The sequence below is a fragment of the Rhamphochromis longiceps genome, linkage group LG2 (assembly GCF_057381845.1).
Source record: "Rhamphochromis longiceps isolate RC_006_pf linkage group LG2, R_longiceps_female_GT1.1, whole genome shotgun sequence".
Taxonomy (NCBI): domain Eukaryota; kingdom Metazoa; phylum Chordata; class Actinopteri; order Cichliformes; family Cichlidae; genus Rhamphochromis; species Rhamphochromis longiceps.
In genome coordinates, this window is record NC_140558.1 from 40,864,652 (window position 1) to 40,885,190 (window position 20,539).

Consider the following 20,539-nt stretch of genomic DNA (forward strand, 5'->3'; position numbering starts at 1 on the left):
AGATAAAAAGATCCACCTTCTGTGTTCATTTCAACACAAAGGCGGTACGCTTGTTGGAGGGGGGTCTTTGCAGCTAGAAATGTTCGCCTGCACTCCTAATCACTCAGTGCTTTTTGTCTGTTACACTATAATTCACAAGAATACGAGACAAGGTTGTCAGTATGTGCTGATATTTTTGTTTACTTTCTAGTCTGAGGGACTCTGCAATACAACGTGTGGACGCTGACAAAGGAGAGGTATCCCATTGCAGCGCCTTCCAGTTCATTTAATCCATTCACCTAATCTTTTCATAAACACACCACGGGATATGCAAGTTGGAAAGGTAATTACTCTCCGTGAGCAGAAATGAGCAGCGGGGGTTTAATGGATTTTTCTTCTTCTAAACATGAATTGATCATAATTTCCATTACCTGAGACACCCAGAGTGAGTCAAACTTTAGCATTGTAAAGGCAGATTTAAGGATTTCTGACAGCCTATGGCTGCTCATTTCAAATTTAGAAAGATTATTAAGCTGTCAGGTAAAGATCTAGTAGTTAAGATAATATTTCAGTGATCGTTTTGATCTTAATCAGCAGATCCGGTTCACAATGCTGAAACAGAATTAGAGTTAATTGAACTTACGCATGTCCTTGTTTCCCCATTTTGCTGCAGAACTACTCAACAGACCTTATAAAACTGTTTGCTGATCTGCTGTTTTCAAGGTCAAGAATAAAAGGCTCCAAAGGTAACCCATACAAATAATAAAAACTTTAAATGACTTAGCCAATATAGTCTTAAAGATTATCTTCTTTACTTTTGGACAGCTTTCAGTGTGGCTGCTTTTCCCCCTAAAACATAAAAAAATACTAAAGCCAATTCCTTGTAGAGGATCAACAGCGGTGATGAGAGGTGTGTCCTCAGCTGTGACCCAGCATGTAGGCGTGTAGGGTCAGGAGGGTGATCCAGGGGATCTGGGTCACTTTGCACCTTCACTTTGTCCCCAGACTGTTCTGACTGCAATTTTCCACAATCTGGAAACCAGGTGGAAACTCTGCAGGCACTGTGGAGGCACAAGTGCAAGGGGACCAGAAAAAACACTTCTGTGTAGGGATGTAAAACATGAGCTGAACGAAAATGGGTCCAGAGGTGCATGAAAAGATAATGCTGCATGTGAGGATGCATGAAGTCAAATTATTTTTGGAGTTTTAGGAGCCTATTAACTAAACTTTGTAGACTTGAACCTGTAAAATGTCTGCACATGCTTTGTGACATTACTGACCACCTCAGCCTCCTATCTTTCAGAAAACCTGACCTCACTCCTTGACCTTGGGGTTGAGGTCTTTTTTTGCCTGTCCCGTTTGGGTCTTTTGCCATCAGAATTATTGTCTAGAGGCAAAGAAAGATGCCCAAATGTTTTAAAACACTTAGATGGGTTCTTTTCAAAGTAGGAAATGTAAAAAGTTATTCAGCAACTTTTAGATTGAAACCTAGTTCATGTCATTAAAATCCTAATAATGTTTTTTCAATATCTTTTTTTGATTAAATGGTCTGAAATAGTTTTAATAGGCTTGGGTTCGTTCCAAGAACATGCTGTTCGAATCGCAGCACATAGCTCTCCAGTTCCAAATAAAACCCGTTCTGACAGTGAACAAGTGTTCCAGTAAAAATATTTTTCAGCTGCTCTTCACAGATGCTCCAGACAACTGTGCTTCTCTACGTGCTCCCAAATAGCACTTAGCTACCATTTAAAGTGCTGGGTCATGGATAAATGACAGCGAAGGTTTCAGCTTGCATAGAAAATTCAACGAGTTAACCTGAGCGACCTTGTTGGTACAAAGTACCCAGTGCCGACAGGAACCAATAGGAGATTAAACCCACTGATGGACAGAAGGCTGGAAGATGGTGTCTCTGTATGCTTCTGTGTAGACAATAAGCATCACCTTCTGCATGCCTTGTAGAGCCTGCTGCAGGAAGCTGAGCTGCTGTGAGTGAGTGTTGTCCTCCTCGCTCCTAATTGGCTGATTTTTGCCTTGTTCTTGTTTTAGCAGCTCCACCTCGTTCCTGTAGGCGTCCAGCTGGCAGCGTAGGGAGTCGTTCTCCTCCTTTAATGCCTCTGCTTGGGAAACTCCTACATAATAAACACAGAGAAAATTAAATATTCTGGTTATCATGGATCGCCACCGGTCATTCCATGTATTCATTTAACACCCCTAACAATACAAATTCCAGTTGAGATAAGGCTCAGTTTTACTGTGTCACTCCTGATACGGTGCTCTTGAGTTTTCCCCGAGCTGTTTGTTCTCTGAAGACGTATATATTAAAACACAAAGAAGATAGTAAAGGTTGCACCTCTGACAGTGACATGTGCAGTCATGATTGCATCACTCCTCATTCACAGAGGCAACAGCAGGAGGTGACTATTAGAGCGTTGATAACAAAAGAGTTAGGACAGAGCATGACAGAAAAAGATGGTATTTATCTACAAAGCAGCTGACATCAAAGCTCCAGAAAGCTTGGTTTACATCCCATTATTTTACCCACTGTTATTTTATTCGCAGTTGGAGGATTTCTTTCACTTGGATAGGCATGAAATTTACATACCATATTCCTGATAATATAATGAAGCATTTTCTGTTTGCAACCACTTTGATTTGCACCTCTGACTGGCTTCAGCTACCCAACAATAATGGCTGAGGTACAAAGGCAGCCATCAAGGTCAGAAATAATGGTCAAAAACTGATATCTCAGAAATAAAGTTGAAGAAAAAGCTAAAGAATGTGTAGTGATGGGATCGTGTTACCTGCGACGTGTTATGTTTCTGATATATAATTGGTAAAAATCGAATTTAGTAATAAATATATCATCGAAATAGTACTTTGTGTTCACAAGTCAGGCTACGGTGATTTTTGAGATGTGGCTTCTTTTTGATCTAAACTGAACACCTGGAAAATTTCAGATCTGCTAAAATCCAGAGGCAGACACGCCCTTTGGTGCAGGTTTTGCCAGAGAAACATTTTGCCACGTCTGCACACAGACACATACAGATTCACAAGATGAAAATCATGCCAGCTAGAGTATCACGGCTGGCAACAACTCACTGCTATATCCTGGACTTCAGCTCAGGCACATTTACTTTTCACTGCCATCAGGCGACACCCAGCCTCACAGATCTATCTTTAACAACGTATGTAATTCTTTATCTTAATAATTCAGCCAAGGACTAAAATACATTTTCAAACAAACCATTGGGTTTAACAGTGAACTGAATAATGTAGTGTGCATGAAGTGTGGTCTCCCAGTGAGTTTGTCTGTTTTTTCATTCAGATAAAATAGATGCCAGGAGAAGATGGACTCAAGCTAGGGAGAGACCTAGGTGAGAAAAGTGACACAGAAGCTTATTGTAGTTTCCTTTCATGAAAGTAAACCGCTATGAAAGTCTATTTCAGTTAGCCAGTTGCTACAATAAGCTAGCCAATAGGTTCCACTGCTAGCAGGGTTAGCTTACATTTGCACACTGTTCAATACAAAGTACTGAAAGCAGTGAAACATCACTTATAATGTCTATAAAGAATTTTCCTTTTGATGTAATTATAAGAAAGGCTGGACCATGATTATTAATTCCCATCTTTAAAGTTTGATGCTTCAACTTTTTTTACTTCAATATGGACCTTTTGTATGCAGAAATATTTTTCTGCCAGTCACAGTTATAAGTTACACTTATGAACCTCATACAAATCCCAATTTAATCCCCGCTTATAGCAAAACAAATACATACGATGTTTGATCAACTGAGAAAGTGCTGTGTCTCCAGGTTAACAGTGAGGATATCATTCAAAGACATTTTGAAATTGGAACCAGAGGCTCCTTCCCTTTCATAACTTGAATGACAGCGGCTTGGCAAGATATTAAAAAGAAAAAACAACTCTCATCACATTTTGAGTAAATCCAGACTGATGAACAAGTTCACTATATGAAATTTTATAGCTGACCCAGGGAGGAAAGCTTTACATTGCTACCCATAATGCTTTTCCTTATTTTCTGTGTAGTGCATGCTTACACTAAGCACTGCAGAACTTTCAAACACTGAGGTCAATATATATGAAAGTTATCCCTGTGAGCCAAAAGCTCGGGCTGCTCTAAATGTTTACTTTGAGGCATATTTTCTACTCTGGGCTCTGTAAAATGTCAATGACACTGGATAAACTGATATGGCCACACCAGGCCAACAGCACTAGCGGTGAAAGACGGCCCCAACAACTCCAAACAACTAGCAAATCAAAGAAACGCTGGGAAAGGAAAGAGGAAGGGAACGAAAGCAGCTTGTTTTAGACCAGTGACTGGCTGGACCAAGCTGAGGGGTTTGCACTAATCCACAGTATAAGATAAATACAGATTTTACAAAACTGTTACTGATACAAAGCTACAATTTTAGAGTCCACGAATGAAAACAAGACTTTGGAAATGAGCATAAGGCAGAGGTGGTTAGTGTCCTCACAGGAGAAAAGGTTGCTGTAAGCTGCGGGCTCGCTTTGTGGTGTTTGAATGCTCTCATTGTTTCTGTGTAAGTTTTCTCCAGGCACTCTGCTTTCCTCCAGTAGTCCAAAGATGTGTGTGTAAAGCTAATTGGTGATTCTAAACTGCTGATCTGTCCAGGATATACCCTTATGTCAGCTGAAAAAGGGGCCTCCCCCCATCCCCCTTAAACCAAAGCAGAAAGGGTAGTTAAGCAAACAAGCATTGTAGGTCCCCTTTAGAAAGCAGACTGGGTAACCAAATGTAAATGATATTTAGCTACTTTTCAAGCATTCTAACACAAAAGGGCCCAAAGTCCAACAGTACAATGCTGTCAAGTTGGTGGAGCACTGTCACTTCTATATACCATGTCCAGGGATCAAACACCTGTAGTATATATTAATGTACTCAAAGCTGTAATAATACCAGAGTGTTCTAGCCAGTAGCTCTCATCTGGACATTTGACCTGACCTACTGAGTAAAGGAGTAGATTGGGAGGAGGTATTATTCCATGAGATCTGCTTAGCTCCAAAGATGTCCACTACTATATCGGTTCTGCTCTCCTACTGCAAGCCTTGAGCAGAAGCTCTTTGGGAAACTGCAACACACTGACTGGACTGGGGAGATAAGCCCCATCCTGTGTGAGTGAGTGTGTGCATGAAAGCATGTCTTGTTAGGTTTTGTGTGGGTGTTCACGAGTGCTGCCTGCAGTCTATCATGGAGGACCATTGGCAGTGTTAATGAACTCTTGCTGGGCGTGTGTGTGTGTGTGTGTCCACGCTGGGTTTGTGTGTGCTCTTTCCTACCAGCAAAATGAAGGTTTGAGGTGAGAAGTGTATTGATCTGAGAGCCTCATCAGCTTGGTGTGAGGAGATGTCAACTGCTTGGCCAGATTCTGTTACGTAACAGGCAAAGCTATCGACCTGCAGATATCCGCGAGTGTGCACGTAGGCATACACCTTCGGGTGTACAGTCATGCACAGAAGCGGCTCTTTTGCCTTCTATTCTGTACATGAGTCAGATGCGGAGCATCGATTCCCTTTTTAAGAGGCTGCAGTCATAACACAGGTGTTTTTAGCCGGGATGGTTGACGTGTAAACATGCCCGTTTGCTTAAAGGTTAGTGAGTGTGTGTGTGTGTGTGTGTGTGGGGGGGGGGGGTGCAACACTCAGCCTGTTAACACAAATACGAAAAAGTGTCACATTAACACCTGCCACCTCAGCCAATCCTGCAGCATTGAGCGAAATGACAGGTCTTTGACAGCAATGCTAATTAATGATAGCTAAACTGCAAGGCTGCAAAAGAGAAGGGGCTGAAGTGACGAGTGCATTTACATACATTTGCATGCTAATTAGAGATGCTGTCATATTAGCAAAAGGCAGAGATCAGGCTGATTAACAGCCAAGAAGAAACCACACATCTGAGACATGAAAAGAGGCACAGAACATGGGATGAAGAGGCCTCACATGTGGTTCCCTGCATGTTGCACCAATGACTACTATAGAATTATTGGGTTATTGTTATGGGGTTTGAGGGATTAGCAGCATCATTAACTTTTGTTGCTTCAGCAAACACAAAGAGTCTCCTTTGAGGGAGCAACAGAAGATTATGGCACTTCAGTGATACCCCAATCTGAAATTAGATGGCAGCTGGCAGATGTGGACAGATTGGCACATGTACATGCTCCTATGTGTACATTCACTGGGGTGGACTGAGGTGAATGACATTCAGCACTTATGTTCAACATTAACTCAGGCTAGCCTGCATATTGTCAGCAACTTGATGTAGTCTGAATGTGTTTTTTTATTCATGCAGGCATGTCAGGTGCTTGGGGGATGATTACTGTCGTTTCAGTCAAACAGAGCTGTCTCCCTCAGTTATTTAACAGTCTCTGTGCTGATCCTTTGGAAATCGTGATCAGTGTACTTCCTGTCAAGATGACAGAAGTGCTGAACTGTGGATGCATATGCATACCTGAGTCCTCAGAGTCCTTGCTGTCAGGGGCATCCTCCATATCATCATCAGACATCTCCATCTCCTCCTCTCGTCTGATGCCCATCAGCTGCTCGTTGTGCATGTTTCTAATCTCCTGCAAAACACAGTGAAAAGAGCGACGGGTCAAAACTGCAAAGACTCCAGAGTGATGCACATTTTAGCAGGTGCTGATCAGTAAACTCCTTCAAAGTTGACGCTAAAGGAAAACTGAGCTGCAAAGGAAAACTTTTAACATATTGGTACAGAACAAAGGAGTGCAGCTGCAGAGAGATAAAAAGGATGATATCAGAGCTAGGGCTCAGTTCCTTCTATGGCTCGGAAATGGGGTATATGGTAGCACATATACAATGAGACCTCACCGTTTTGTACTTGGAGAAAAACAGTACACATTAAAGCAGCCATACAAATGCAACTCTACCATCTGTCAATGAAATCAAAGCTCCTCAATTTCACTACACACTGATTCACAACAACAAACCATGATAAGTGTCTCGGTGCACATTGCGCCTGCTGCTGGTTTTTATGCCCATGTTTTATTCTAATTGAGGGCACATCTGGAAACACCAGCAGTAACTGTAAAATACCAATCTTCTCCATTTCATTTCACCCTCACAGACAGAATCGCTAATGACTACATCCATCTGGAGACCAGTAACCAGAAGCAGGTTTCAAAATGGTTTAAAGATTAAGGTCATACCACTGAAATGGAGTGGCTGTAATTGAGACAAAACCTTCCAGGTTTGTGTTGAGAGAAAGTCAAAACCAACAAACGAATAAACATATGGTCGACTGTTAATACTAAGACTATCCTACCACATCTTCATTGTTTGGTCTGTGTCTGGACCTTTATGTAACATGCTTGCATTTTAGTGTAAAATATACATCTCGAAAGAATTATAATGCACAGCTAATTTAGATGTACGATGCATTAGATACACGATTACATGCTCTGACAGGCCTAATATTTTAGCTTGTGCTGCAAAAGGGGTGAGGACTTGATTCACACATGTATGCAACACATATTAATGAATATAATAAAAGCAGTTGTTAATATAACAGCTGCACAATCATCTATAGAGCTCAACCTTTGTTGCAGCTTAACGGTTGAACTTTGAGGCAGCCGATTTAAAGCCAAAGGCATCGATCAATATCATCTCACCATGATACTCCTCTCTCCTGCGACTTCACTCATTTACAGCATTTAGCGATCAAAAGTGATTTAAACTTTGACCTCCATTTATTTGTGTTGTCCTCGGGATTCCCATACACTTGTTTGCCATACACCTAGGGGTCATTTTTGACCCGAGGACGACACAAGGGTTAAATCATTAAATATATGATTTATGCTTTAGAACAAAAGCAAAACATACAAGCCATCACTTAACAAGCCTGCATGAGCCTCTAGTGTCTTTCAAAGGAGTTTTTTCAAAGCATGATATTCTCTTCATGTATTACACACAACTACACGGACACATTATCAACAGGGTGTCTCTTAGGCAATCAATGAAATAAAGACAGTGAAACATGAAAACAAGTATTTACTGAAATAAATACAGAAAGACACATATGGGGAGTGCTGTGTTTACAAACACCATCAGTAGATAAAAAGTGCAAAATCAATGAAATAACAATTTCTAAGGGAGGGAGCAAAAAAGCCGCCCAAGCAGCCCAAGAGTAAATACATTTAAAACCATCTGTCAGCTGATGTTATCAGCCTGAGCCCGTGGCACAGGTCAAACAGGTACTCGAAACACACAAGCACATGTGGAGAAACAACCCTCTGTGCACAAGCACACATCCACTGCATATACACAAACACACCACATAAAAACAGAGAGACAGCTGTTGTCTGATTCTGCCTGTGAGCTGCAGCTCCTCAACAGCGCCGCCCGTTCCTCTATTATTCGCCTTTAGGCCACAGAGTGATACTGGCTGCCTCTGATGTTAAACTGTCCCCAAACAAACACACTTACTTACCTATTCTCTATACACTGGACAGCGGCTGCAAGCACTACAGCCTCTAAGACAGATAGGCAAGAACAAAATAAAACCATTATTTGATAGTAATGTAAAGAAATGATCAGCTTTAATGGTTAAAGTCGAAGCATCCACCTCTACAGCCACATGCAGTTTTTGACTTTTTAAACCCATTGTTTTGGTTCTCTGACCTTCACACACAATGTGTAGTTGCCTTTCACACTTCTTGTTACACGTCCATATATAACTAAAGGTAACAGCTTCCGGCTCACGCAGCTGAGTGCACTGTACCAACCCAGCAATATAGGCGTGGATGTGTTTCTTGTAAGCAATCATGAAATGCAAGTGCACTTTTTGGAATTGTAAGCATTCGGTGAAGCATAAAGGAGCATTGCCTCCTTAGAGGTTGATTTTTTTCTATACCTAACGTGAGTAATTGTTCCCTATTTATTTAATACATTTTAGAAGAGTTTTTTTTTTCTGCCTGCTGCAGGTTAAGCTCAAGTGCCAGACTGATCCAAAGCAATGAGCTGACAGATACTAAAACACCTCACAGTGTTTGAATGTACAGGGAGTAAGGGCACCGAGTGATTTATTAGGATAATCTATACTTGAAGACGCCTACCGGTTGCATATGACCTCGCTAGTTACGATTACTTTCCCCCAGGCCCTGAGCCCTAACAGCCAGAGATAAAGACTCAACTCGGGTTTATGCTAACCCAACAGCTAGAGTTGAAATTACTTCACTTATCGCTCACTTTGAGACAAGCACACAATGTCACGAAGTGTCTAAAACGCTTCTCAGCGATTGTAAGTGTAAAACAGCCTAAAGAGAAAACACTTCGAAGGATGTTTCAAACAGGGATGTTTCCTTGTATCAGGACATATTTAGCAGCAGTGTCCACCCACCGTGGTCTCTTTTGTTTACATTTAGGGTCATACTGTACACTCAAATGTATGCAAGGCAGGAAAAGAACAGAAAAAACCCCAAGGCCTGATGTAAACACTGTTCACAGCATAAGAGATTTGAAAACTTTCAATATCTAAGAGTATGTTTTTATATATGTACAAAAGTATGATTCGCCAGTGAGTGTATTGCTTAAGGACTGAGTGAGGAATGGCAACAAAACAAAAGGGTCTTTCCTGATGGCAGCATGTGCAATTAAATATGCATCATTCTGCTTTCTCTTACTCAGAGGCCTTAACATGAGTCATTATAAACACAATTTCCATGCTCATAATTCTGCAGTACATCTGATAATTGGAGCGACATTTCTGATTTGCACCACCACCTACCTTCAATGTGAAGTTTTTTTGCACAAGTTGACTGCTGCTTCTGCTATGACTTATTTTGTTATTAATGAGCATCTTAACTGGGCTTTAACTTGCATCTTAAAACGGTTGTTTTTCATACTATGGTTCAAAGAAACTTACCAATCAGATATGCTCATATATGGTCCATTAGACGCAGGACTGCAACACATGCCAGACCCTCCATTACATACAACCCATCATCATGTCAATTAATGTTCCATTTGGCAGAGAGAGAAAATAGCAAGCAGACAGCAGATGACAAAAGTGCTGTTAGACTTGAAAATGAATATGCTTTTAGCTCTCAATATATGTCCCTCAATCATTTACTTCAGAGAACGAAAAAAGCCCCCCAAAATCAACATCTTCTAATTTATTGGTGAAGAGGGCAGGGAAGGCTTGTACAGATTTACCTTTCTTCTTGAACACACTTAGGGGTGGAAGAAACAGACTCACCAAGCACCTTGTATCTCTTCATGGGGGAGGCAAGGCTGGAGGAAGGAGTGGAGGAGGAAAGGGCAGAGGTCTGGGCCTCAGTCTGTGCCTGGATCTCGCAATGACTCGATTGAGAAGGCACCTGCTCTGCAGCCTTGCTTCAGTCAAAGTACTTACTATTACAAGGGCTCTGCCCTTTCCTATTATTTCTTTATTATTACCATCACCTCTTTGGTATCAAACAACATTTTAAAGAGCTTTACATTGAGAAGGCGTAAAACAAAGTGGGATAATGACTAATTTTTTCCATAAATGATGTGATTGACACAGTTAAATCAAAATGTACCAACCTCTGCTTGTTTGCGCCACATGTCCAGATTCTTGCGCTGAGCTTTGGAGAAATGGTCCCATGCCTTTTGTTTGGAAGCAGCTTGGAATACAGACACAATCTGTTCAACTGTGGCAGGATGCAGGGAAGGACCAGTGACCACCCAAAGACAGAGAGAGAGAGGGAGAAAGAGAGAGAGGACAGTTGGGAAGGAGCAGAGGAGTGAAAAAGCGGAGTCAACTAGGGATGTAAAGAACTGTGTGTGTGTGTGTGTGTGTGTGTGTGTGTGTGTGTGTGTGTGTGTGTGTGTGTGTGTGTGTGTGTGTGTGTGTGTGTGTGTGTGTGTGAGAGAGAGAGTGTGTGTGTTCGTTCAGTGGTATATGCATGCGTGTGTTCTACTTACCAGCTGATGCCAGTGCATCATCCAATGGGAGAGTGATCAGATAGTTCCCACAAGCAAAAGTTCAATAAATTATACAATTTCCGCAGAGCGTGCTTGAATTATATGAGACAAACTGGTTTCTGCAGAGCAGTTGCTCTTTAGCACATGTCTACTCTTGACTTTAATTACCAACACGGCTCACAAATTGATTATTTTAGTTCAAGCTGACACAAACATAACCACTGGATCACTAAACTTGGCAGTTATTCATGAACCCCAGAGGATAAACTCCCCTGAAATTTTCTGAAGGAACATCTTGTAGTTCTGTAGCTATCTTGAAATATTTCCAGGCACATATTTGGGAAGCTACTTCACTCAGCTTCTTACTACAAGCAAGCAAATTAATGGGTAATCTGCATTTAACAGGTATGGTATAATTAAACCGAGTGGCTTACGATTAGCCAAATACACCACCATGTCTAACAAATTTGAACATACCGAATTCAATCTTGACACTGACTGAAGAGTTACTCATATCTTCTTTTTTCCTGTCAGTTCAGGTGCTTTTAAATGCCAGTTGGGAATATCACAGGTTTCCCCAAAAATGTCAGCTTTCCAGTCATAATTACATCTTGGATGCTGAAGTTAATACTAGTTAAAAAAGACAAATTATAGTACCTCACATGTGACTTGAAGAAAGGAAGGAGTACAGTGTCTCAGAGCTGCGAGCATGGCTGCAGACTTATTGTTTAATGAGGGACATTTTGCTCAGCAACTGCCAGCTGCCAAAAATAACCAAGGCCGACTCTCAGTATGCTACCGTTGACCACAATGCAGCTCCACTGCAGACGTGGGCTCTCAAGAACCTTGCCCAAGGACAACAAGTTGTTCAAGTAAGAGTGTTCCTGATTTATTTTTCCTGTGCAAATGCCATAAGCTCCATGCCGCTGCTAAAACCTTTTACACGACTGTAACTACAAAGTCGTTTAAAGGGTAGAGACTCGAGTCTGGACTTTGAGTTTTTTTGGGTCATCGTGCCTAATTAGCACGAGGCAATAAGCCAGAACCTTTAACTTTAGGTTCTCCATTTACTCTGGAAGCGATGTGGTTGGGGACAGCTGCTCTGGGTCTAAATATATTCTGTGTCAGATTTTGTCTTATGTGCAGTACATCAACTGAGTGATTTTTCCACCACCAGCTACCTGTCTGTTGTCATGCAGGTGGTCATGGGTGGTCTGTGTATCTCAGAAGCCCTAACTCACGCAGAGGGGGAGCCAATAAGACCTCCAGTTAAGTGTGCGTTGGTGTGTGTGTGTTTGCAGAGTGGTGAGAGATAGCACAGTTCAAGGATCAATATCATCTTCCCAGCACCCTGTAATTTGATGGATCCAATCGATGGTCAGGGCAAAGAAGAGAGGCACATGTTCAGACAGGCTTTCAGGCCTGTGAGCATATATGGAAATATTTATACATTTTGTATACTACTCGTCTTCGACACGGCAGAAAGTCGGTCAAATACAACCTCTTCACTGTCAATTATCTGGAGTTTCTGGAGAAGCAATGTGCTTTTGAGTCTGTTTTTTTCAGGGCTTTAAGTAACACAACTTCAAATCTAGTGAGGTAGCAGCAGAAGCCAGTATCTCAAAACCTGGGCATATGCAATGTGACTGTATGCAACAATAGATACCACTAAAGATTAAGTGAACATGTTTTTGTTAAATTTGGGATAAGAGACATCCTGTAAGGTGACATATAGCTTCACAAACTACAATTTGTGGACGGCAAGTAGTAAAGCAGACAGACTTTAACTGTTATGACAAATAAAGCCTCCCCCACAGGCTGAGTTACAGTATCAGGAAAAAGCTAAGAATTTATGTTTGGCTGAAATAATTGAGAATGGCCAATACAAAACAACAATAACAACAACAACAACAACAACAAACAGGCCTGCCTCTCTTTCTGGTTTATACAAAGAACTATATACCCACCATCTGTGTTTTCCATGTGCATTGTTTATCTAATAAAAATGAAACAGCGAAACTAGCGACCGTCTCTAATGACGTTACGTTGTATTTAACATGCATGTGGTGACAAAGTGTTGCAGACTTTAGTGTAAATCAGCAGCCGAAGAGCTGAAGCTGCCAAAGGTGGGTTTCTCCATTTCATTATGCCTTTGGCTTTTTATCAACATCAGTGTGCAAAGCATTCCCTGTACATGCTTGCTCTCCAGTGTATTCTTGCAGAAAGTATGTTACTACGTCCATCCTGCAACCTTAACATTCCACTCCTGTGTTTTCTTCCAACAACAATATGAACCTTTCATTCCTCTGACTTTTTAAAGAAATATTTTGTATTATAGATGCAACAAAAAGGGAGCAGGAGCCTTACAGGGAACATTTTGTGGCGATCGTGGCTCAAGAGTTGGGAGTTCGCCTTGTAATCGGAAGGTTGCCGGTTCGAGCCCCGGCTTGGACAGTCTCGGTCGTTGTGTCCTTGGGCAAGACACTTCACCCGTTGCCTACTGGTGGTGGTCAGAGGGCCCGGTGGCGCCAGTGTCCGGCAGCCTCGCCTCTGTCAGTGCGCCCCAGGGTGGCTGTGGCTACAGTGTAGCTGCCATCACCAGTGTGTGGATGTGTGTGTGGATGGGTGAATGATCGTGTAAAGCGCTTTGGGGTCCTTCGGGACTAATAAAGAGCTATATAAATACAGACCATTTTCATTCTTAGGAAAGAAATTAAACTTACCTTTAAGCCATGGTCCCAACAACAATTTAGTACAAGACAAGAGGGCAGCTATGACACTATTAAGCCTAACCTTTAAATCCGCAGTGTGTCGGTCAGTAGTTACATTTGTGTGCAAGCACACGGTCTGTGCATCATGTGAGAGACTGTGAACAATGTCATACTTACTTTTTAGTGGATTACAGTTCTCCAGAATGCAGGCTTGATTTGGATTCTTGGTGCCTTTGCCTAGCTTACAAACTATTTACATTCAATGTGGGTGTGCTATCCTAAAACTTACACTGAACCAAAAAGGATTTGACTCATGCCATCATATCCTCTTCCTGCATTGCACAATAAGGAGCTTACTTACAGTATATACAGTGTAAATATTGAAATATGCAAGTGTGTGTTTGTGAGAGACAGACTGTAGTAACTCACATTGAGCCAGTATACCAGCCAGAGCAGTCTTGAACTTGTCTTTGGCTTCTTCCATCTCTTTTTCATGCTGACTCTTCTCGCTCATCAGCCGGCGGATGTGGCTGTTGGAGGACTGGATCATGGAGTAGAAGTTGTTGGCGTTTCTGCGGTTAACTTCGCCTCGTTCAAGCCAGGTCAGGAGCACACGAACCGCTTCAGGAAATTTGCCGTCATCTGGGCAAGAAAGAGTAAGAGTTACGATTGACACGGAAAAGAAAAAACGTGCTGTACCCTGTACAGTCTCACGAAAGGAGAGGAGTAGGAGAGGAGTGCACCAAACACCAAGCATGATGATAAAGCAGAGACTTCTCACCTATAATCCCATAAGGCTGAAAATATGCTCTGCTTTCTGGTCACTAATAAATGTTTCATATCATAAACTGTGAAACGCAGGGACATTGTAATATTAAAAACATGTTCTCCTGTACTGACCATATACAAAATAAAAGCAGGGTTAATAAGAGCAAGGAAACATTAAAAGCAAGTGCCTCTGGATGAAAGAAAAACAAATTATGACACACAGTTATATATTTGGAAACAAACAACTTTGTGGACTTCAACAACAGCTAAGGGCAGAGACAAGCACCCATTTATAGGGATCTTGGTGAAAACCTCCTCTATAGGTGTCTTGTCATTAAAAGCAGGATCTGAGTTATACAACTGCCTGGGAGAAACGGCTAAATCCTCTTTCCCCTTTGGAAAGAAAACCTAAATCTGAAGCAATAGTTGGGATAAAAGTTTTCACAACAGCAGCCCAAAGTGATCAGAAACAAATCCTTGGCTAGAACGGCACAGTGCTGGAGTTCTTCGCACCAAAGGCTGGGGAAGGGAGAGCTGAAAAAGACTCACGCAGATGGTTGAGAGGCACAAAGTCACAGCCATTATGTTATTAGGCAACTGTGACTGAGACCTGGAAGTGTCACTGCTCATTAGTGAAACAAGTTTATTCAGCCAGAAACTCGACAGAAAGCCGAGAACGGGAGAAAGAGCTGAGAAGAAAAAAATAGAGAGGATGAGCAGGGAGGAGAGTAGAAGAGAGAGGACGAGATAAGAGAGAAGCATTTGCTGAGGGGAGAGTAAACTGATATACTGTGTTTAACAGCCGTTTCGTCTTTTGAAAGCAAATTTGTTAGAACATCAGAATTACTTTCTCAGATTTACCGGCTGCAGTTTATGGCTGTTCCTGTAATGTCCTGCTCTGGGAAATCCCTGCAAGCACACACACTCGCAGTACTCAACCACTGTCATGACTTATTATCTACCTTGTCAGTTTTTGGATTGCATGAATAAAGACAGTACCATGAGGCCTATTTTTGTATTCTCTCAATAACAATGTGACAGAAGCAAATGATTTTCTTCCACACATGCGACAGGTTCTTCTCTTCTGCCAATCTGTGTTTCTTATGTTTGTGTTGTCATATCCTGCATGCTTTTCATTGTACATGCTTCACAGATTGCCAGCATCCATGTCTACCTTTGATCTTGTCTCCCAGCTGACCGCACTCGTGCTCAGAGTAGTGGACGATGGGAGGAGGGGATGGTGGCCGGAGGCGATCTTCTTCCATCTTGCGTCTGTGACGCTCCTCTCTGGCTAACATGCGCTGGCGACATTCCCACTCATAGAGGTCGTCTCTGGCCTGTGCGAAGTCGACGTGGAGGCGTCCAGTGTCTTTTTTGTCTGTGCTTGAACCCAAACGGATACGATAACCTAGGAAGGAAACGGAAATTGTAAATAAAAGAGAAATAATGGTCGAACGAAGTAGGAGGCGCTTAAGAGAAACTAATGTGGAGGAGCAGAAGGAGCAACGGTAAACGTACCAGTACAAGTGAACAACTTTGTGCACACAGTTTTTATAATGTGATGTGCAATCTGCTTAGTAACAGCGTGATCACAGGTGTTACATGTTAGCCTAACGATTTCAGAATTTAGTCTAAACCACTGCTACATTTTTCCTGTCTCACAAAGCCTCTGGTTTCATTTGTTACTTCACAGTTCAGAACACGAAGGGAAAAAAGTAGAGGGTAACATGTGACATCACTCGTCACAGAGTAACAGTTACGCAGCCTCCTGTGGCACGTAGACTGCTGCAGCAAAGCAATGCAAGGCATGAATGCTTCTAATCCCGGACATCTGTCAAATTCGTACGTCCTGTTTACATCAGTTTCTTATTAAACCGTGCTCATTTGTCTATGGTACTCTCCATTAGTCTTACACCTTCTACACTGCTCGAAAAACTGAGAAAAATGATTTAAGTTACACTTGACTGAACTGAAAAGCAATACATTTGAAAGGAGTGACACTCTAAAAAGGTATGTGTAGTCGGTGCCACTGGGGATTTCCTCTGAGCCAACAGTAAAACACTTTCCATTACTTTCAACAATGTGTATTTAGATCCAACAAAATCCAGTGAAGACACTTTTTATTGGGATCTACGAGTTGATTCAGCATGCCCTCATCATTACTCTCTTTTTCTTGTTAGATCTCTTGGTTTGAGAAGATATATTAGCTGTAGGGTTTGTGGAGTACAGAAGGCCTGCATCCTTTTGGGAATACACAAGGGAGACTTAGAGAGGCCAATTACTTCTCTAGTGGCACTGAAACACCACAATATCCCTCATTACCCCCACTCTTCTCCACACTAGTTCCCACTTATCCCCACTCTCCCCTCCTTACTCAATTTCCACTAATGACTGGTTGTGGACTGAAGTGAAATCTGGTCCATTTTGTGATTTAATTGCTTCGAAATGATCAAAGTGCATCCAACGTGTGTTTTCGGTCACACGTGTAAGAGTGTGTTTTCCAACTGAGCAAAGTAATGATGTGCAGAGTGATTTACTGACAGACACAACACACTCTCATCAAAGGAAAAATAAAAAGAGGGTGAAACAGTGTTGGATGCCAACAACAACAAACAAAAAAAAAAGCAGGAAAAGAAATGAGCGCGATTTCAGGGTCTCGACTGTCTGCTCCCTCTGCTTCAGGCTCCCAGTCTACTACTGCTCCAATATTTCATATGAGGAGATCTTGGTGGGTGTCATCTCTAGGTAGTGTTTGCACAGTGTGTGTGTGTGGTATTATTTATGGGGGAACTACACAGCTCTGTCAACACTTTAATATATGGACCCCCACTCCCACATCTCACTGTAAGAGTATATGTGGACGAAATCGACGGGTCTCTCATTCAAACCCACACTCAGACATACACACACCTGCCTACCTACCTGCATGGACACACAATAACGCAGAGAATATTCCTGAATTGGGTTAAGAGTTTGGGGGGAGCAGGAACACAGGACAATGTGTTTGCTCTGAGAGATTTAAGATGTCTGTAGTCCAGAAGCTACTGTGGTAATATAGGAGCCTATAAGCCAATGATACATGGTTAGTAGAGGTTTTTTGCCTTCATGGTAAATGGATTTTTTTGGCACCTGTAGTAGAAAACTCCGCTTAGATCTCTTTCCTTAAGTGACTTAATAGAGACTAGCCAGTTTTTGATTTCTGATGGTGCTCAGTCTAATAAAGAAATACGAAAACATTTTTAATAATTGAATGCTCTTCTTTGTGGTATAGCCACAAAGTTTAACCTTGGGTGCTGAAGGTGAATTACAAATGCACTGATCTACTGGGATTTCCCTGTACCACCATCTCTAGATTTTACAGAGAAAGAAAAAAATATCCAAAAGGTCTTTGTTTGTGGGATTTTGAATATTTAACCACTTGATATAAACAAAGTACGTAGAAGAGCATCTCTAAACGCACAACACACTGAGCCTTGAAGCAGATGGGCTACAGCAGCAGAAGACTGCAGCAGGTGCCACTCCTGTCAGCTAAGAACAGCAATATAAAGCTAAAATTCACACAGACTCACCACAATTGGACAATGGAGGACTGGAAAAAAACTCTGCCTGGACTGGTGACTCTCGATTACTGCGGCAACAGTAGGGTCAGAATTTGGTGTAAACATCATCTATCCTGCCTTGTATCAGACTGGCGGTGTTGTAGTGGTGTGAGGTAGTGCTGGGCGATATGGAAAAAATATTTATCACGATATGAATTATTTTATATCACGATAACGATATATATCATGATATACCACCTGACCTGTGGTCATCTAGAAAGTACGCAGTCTGTAAACAGCAAGTGCCGAGGGTGCAGTCTTTGTTGTGAGTTACCGTAAAGTATGTCGCAAATCCGGGTGCACGTACAGCAGCACCAGGTCGCAAACCACAAGACGGAATTTCTTTGCAAAAATTATCATTTTTTTTATACTTTATCTTCTCTTGCATAAAGTTAAGAGCATGTATAGTGAGAAGACAACACTAATATATTTGCCACAGGCTACTTAACCCTTTAAGACCTACCATAGAACCAAGTCCGCCAGAGCTTATCTTTATGTTTTTACATGCTGTAGTGCCATTTGTGGGAGCATTTCAAGTTTCCATACATCAATACAACCGTTATAGCCCAAATATTAAAAATATGTATGCATTAAGTCCATAGTAACTATATAAATTGCAAAAATTTGTAGTGCAATAAACTACAAAAAATTTAAAATCGTTTTTGTTTTTACATATATTTCTAGTAAGAAAAATTTAAGAGGCTTATCCCTCAAAACTGTAAATACAAAAAAGTTGCACAAAATAGTTTCCAACCACGAGAAATTTATTTTGAGTGTCTTCATAGTTTTATTTCTGAGATACACTAATTTTTATATACTACAGGAAAAATGAAAATAAATATTATAATTATAATTTCTAAGCATCCCAGAAACGATACAGAAAAGCATAAAATCAAACATGACTTTTAAAAACACCAACATAGGCTTATAAGGCCCTTTCGCGGAAATGACGTCACTTCCGGTTTCGGGCAGGTAATGGCGGATGTGCGATAGTTCGTGCTGACGTATATGCCAACGTAGGAAGTGTTATGAACATCAGCAAAGCGTGTTTCTGGAATATTATGCTTTTGTTGCTGCAAGTGCTTCTTATGCAATGTTTGCAAAGCTATATGTGGAAGGAAATCGTGACCTAGGGCAAGCTGATGGCATTAGATGTAAGTACGACTCCGGTTTCACATGCAAAAATTTTTTTTTTCGCTACCTTACGTGGTTCCAGTTCTACAGGGATTTAAAAATAGTTAGGTAAAACGGAGTTTGCCTGCTCCGACCGGTTGTAAAGGGTTAACTATATATTTTATGTAATAATTTATAAAATTTGGGTTAGAAACGATAGAAGACACTTTTCTCTCGTCCACACGATACATATCGTCATATCGCCCAGCACTAGTTGGAGGGATGTTTTCTGGCAATCCATTGTTTCAACACCGCAGCCTGAGTGCTGCTGCTGACCATGTCCATCCCTTTATAACCACACTGTACCCATCTTCTGATGGCTACTTTGAGTAAGGTAACATGCCACGTCACAAAGCTCAAACCATCACAAACTGGTGTCCTTAACATGGAAATTAGATCACTGTACTAAAAAGGCCTCCACAGTCACCCCATCGCAATCCAGGAAAGCACCTCCGGGTTGTGGTGCAACTGAAAAAATCTGCAGCAACTGTGTGATGCTATTACGTTATCGTCATGCTATGTTAACATGGAGCAGACTCTCTTATGAATGTCTCCAGCAGAATAAGGCAGTTCTCATATCAGAAAGAGGGCAGGGCTCTAGAGTGGTCAATTTGGTCGCATTTGCGACCAAATTTTTCAGTGGTGCGACTAAAAATAAATATTTGGTCGCACAGGTGCGACCAACTGTTCCGGTAACAAAAAAAAAAATCTCTGTAATTCTCCGTGTGGTCAACAACAGACACACATTATGCCCCTATCGTGGACTAAACCAATCAGAGATAGTCAGGGGCGGGACCTCTCTGATTGGCCGTGGTCCAGTTGAAAGTGCAGGTGGAAGAGAGAGGTGAGTAGCTTGAATAAAGCGATATCAATTCATTAACGGATTCCACACAAAGACCTAAACACGGAGCGGACCCAACACATCAGAATCAGCTTCGTCTTTCTCGGCTTTCTCACCCGACGGCCTGAACACGGACACGCTGTCGGAGCTTAGCGATTCTTCGGGTCCGCGCTGTGTTTACGTCTTTTTGCGCTGATTCTGAGCTGCAGGTTTTGCCTCTCTCCAACCAAAATTCACCGAGCCTGCAGCAAAAGAAGCAGCAAACTGCGCTTCACATTTGATCAATGTCGTCATGAATTCCCTCTGACTTTTGCTGTTTTGCTTCCACCACGATAAAAATCACACTTCCTGCACAGCTCTCTCTCTCTCTGTACTTCAGGAACAGTTTCCCGTCTCAAATCTGTTTTCTGCATTATTCATTCGCTTATTACCCACCAGTCTAGCGTTGTTTACAGCGCTTTTTCTTTTTTCACTTAAATGACCTCGGACAAGAAAGCCTAATTTCT

General features: G+C 41.7%; 1 protein-coding gene across 11 annotated transcripts in view; it reads right to left on the bottom strand.

Moving 5' to 3' along the window:
* The window catches only part of enox2 (ecto-NOX disulfide-thiol exchanger 2), a 183,889-nt gene that overhangs the window by 12,133 nt on the left and 151,217 nt on the right, over window positions 1-20,539 (bottom strand). For all 11 annotated transcript variants that reach the window (XR_014914642.1, XM_085429059.1, XM_085429058.1 and 8 more), the window contains 5 exons: window positions 15,595-15,828; window positions 14,082-14,294; window positions 10,561-10,667; window positions 6,467-6,581; window positions 1,921-2,108 (listed from right to left, as the gene is read on the bottom strand). Coding sequence is in view for 10 of the 11 variants with exons in the window: in XM_085429059.1 (XP_085285185.1) it covers window positions 1,921-2,108; window positions 6,467-6,581; window positions 10,561-10,667; window positions 14,082-14,294; window positions 15,595-15,828 (857 nt within the window). In the remaining variant the exon portion in view is untranslated. The remainder of the gene's footprint in view (window positions 1-1,920; window positions 2,109-6,466; window positions 6,582-10,560; window positions 10,668-14,081; window positions 14,295-15,594; window positions 15,829-20,539) is intronic.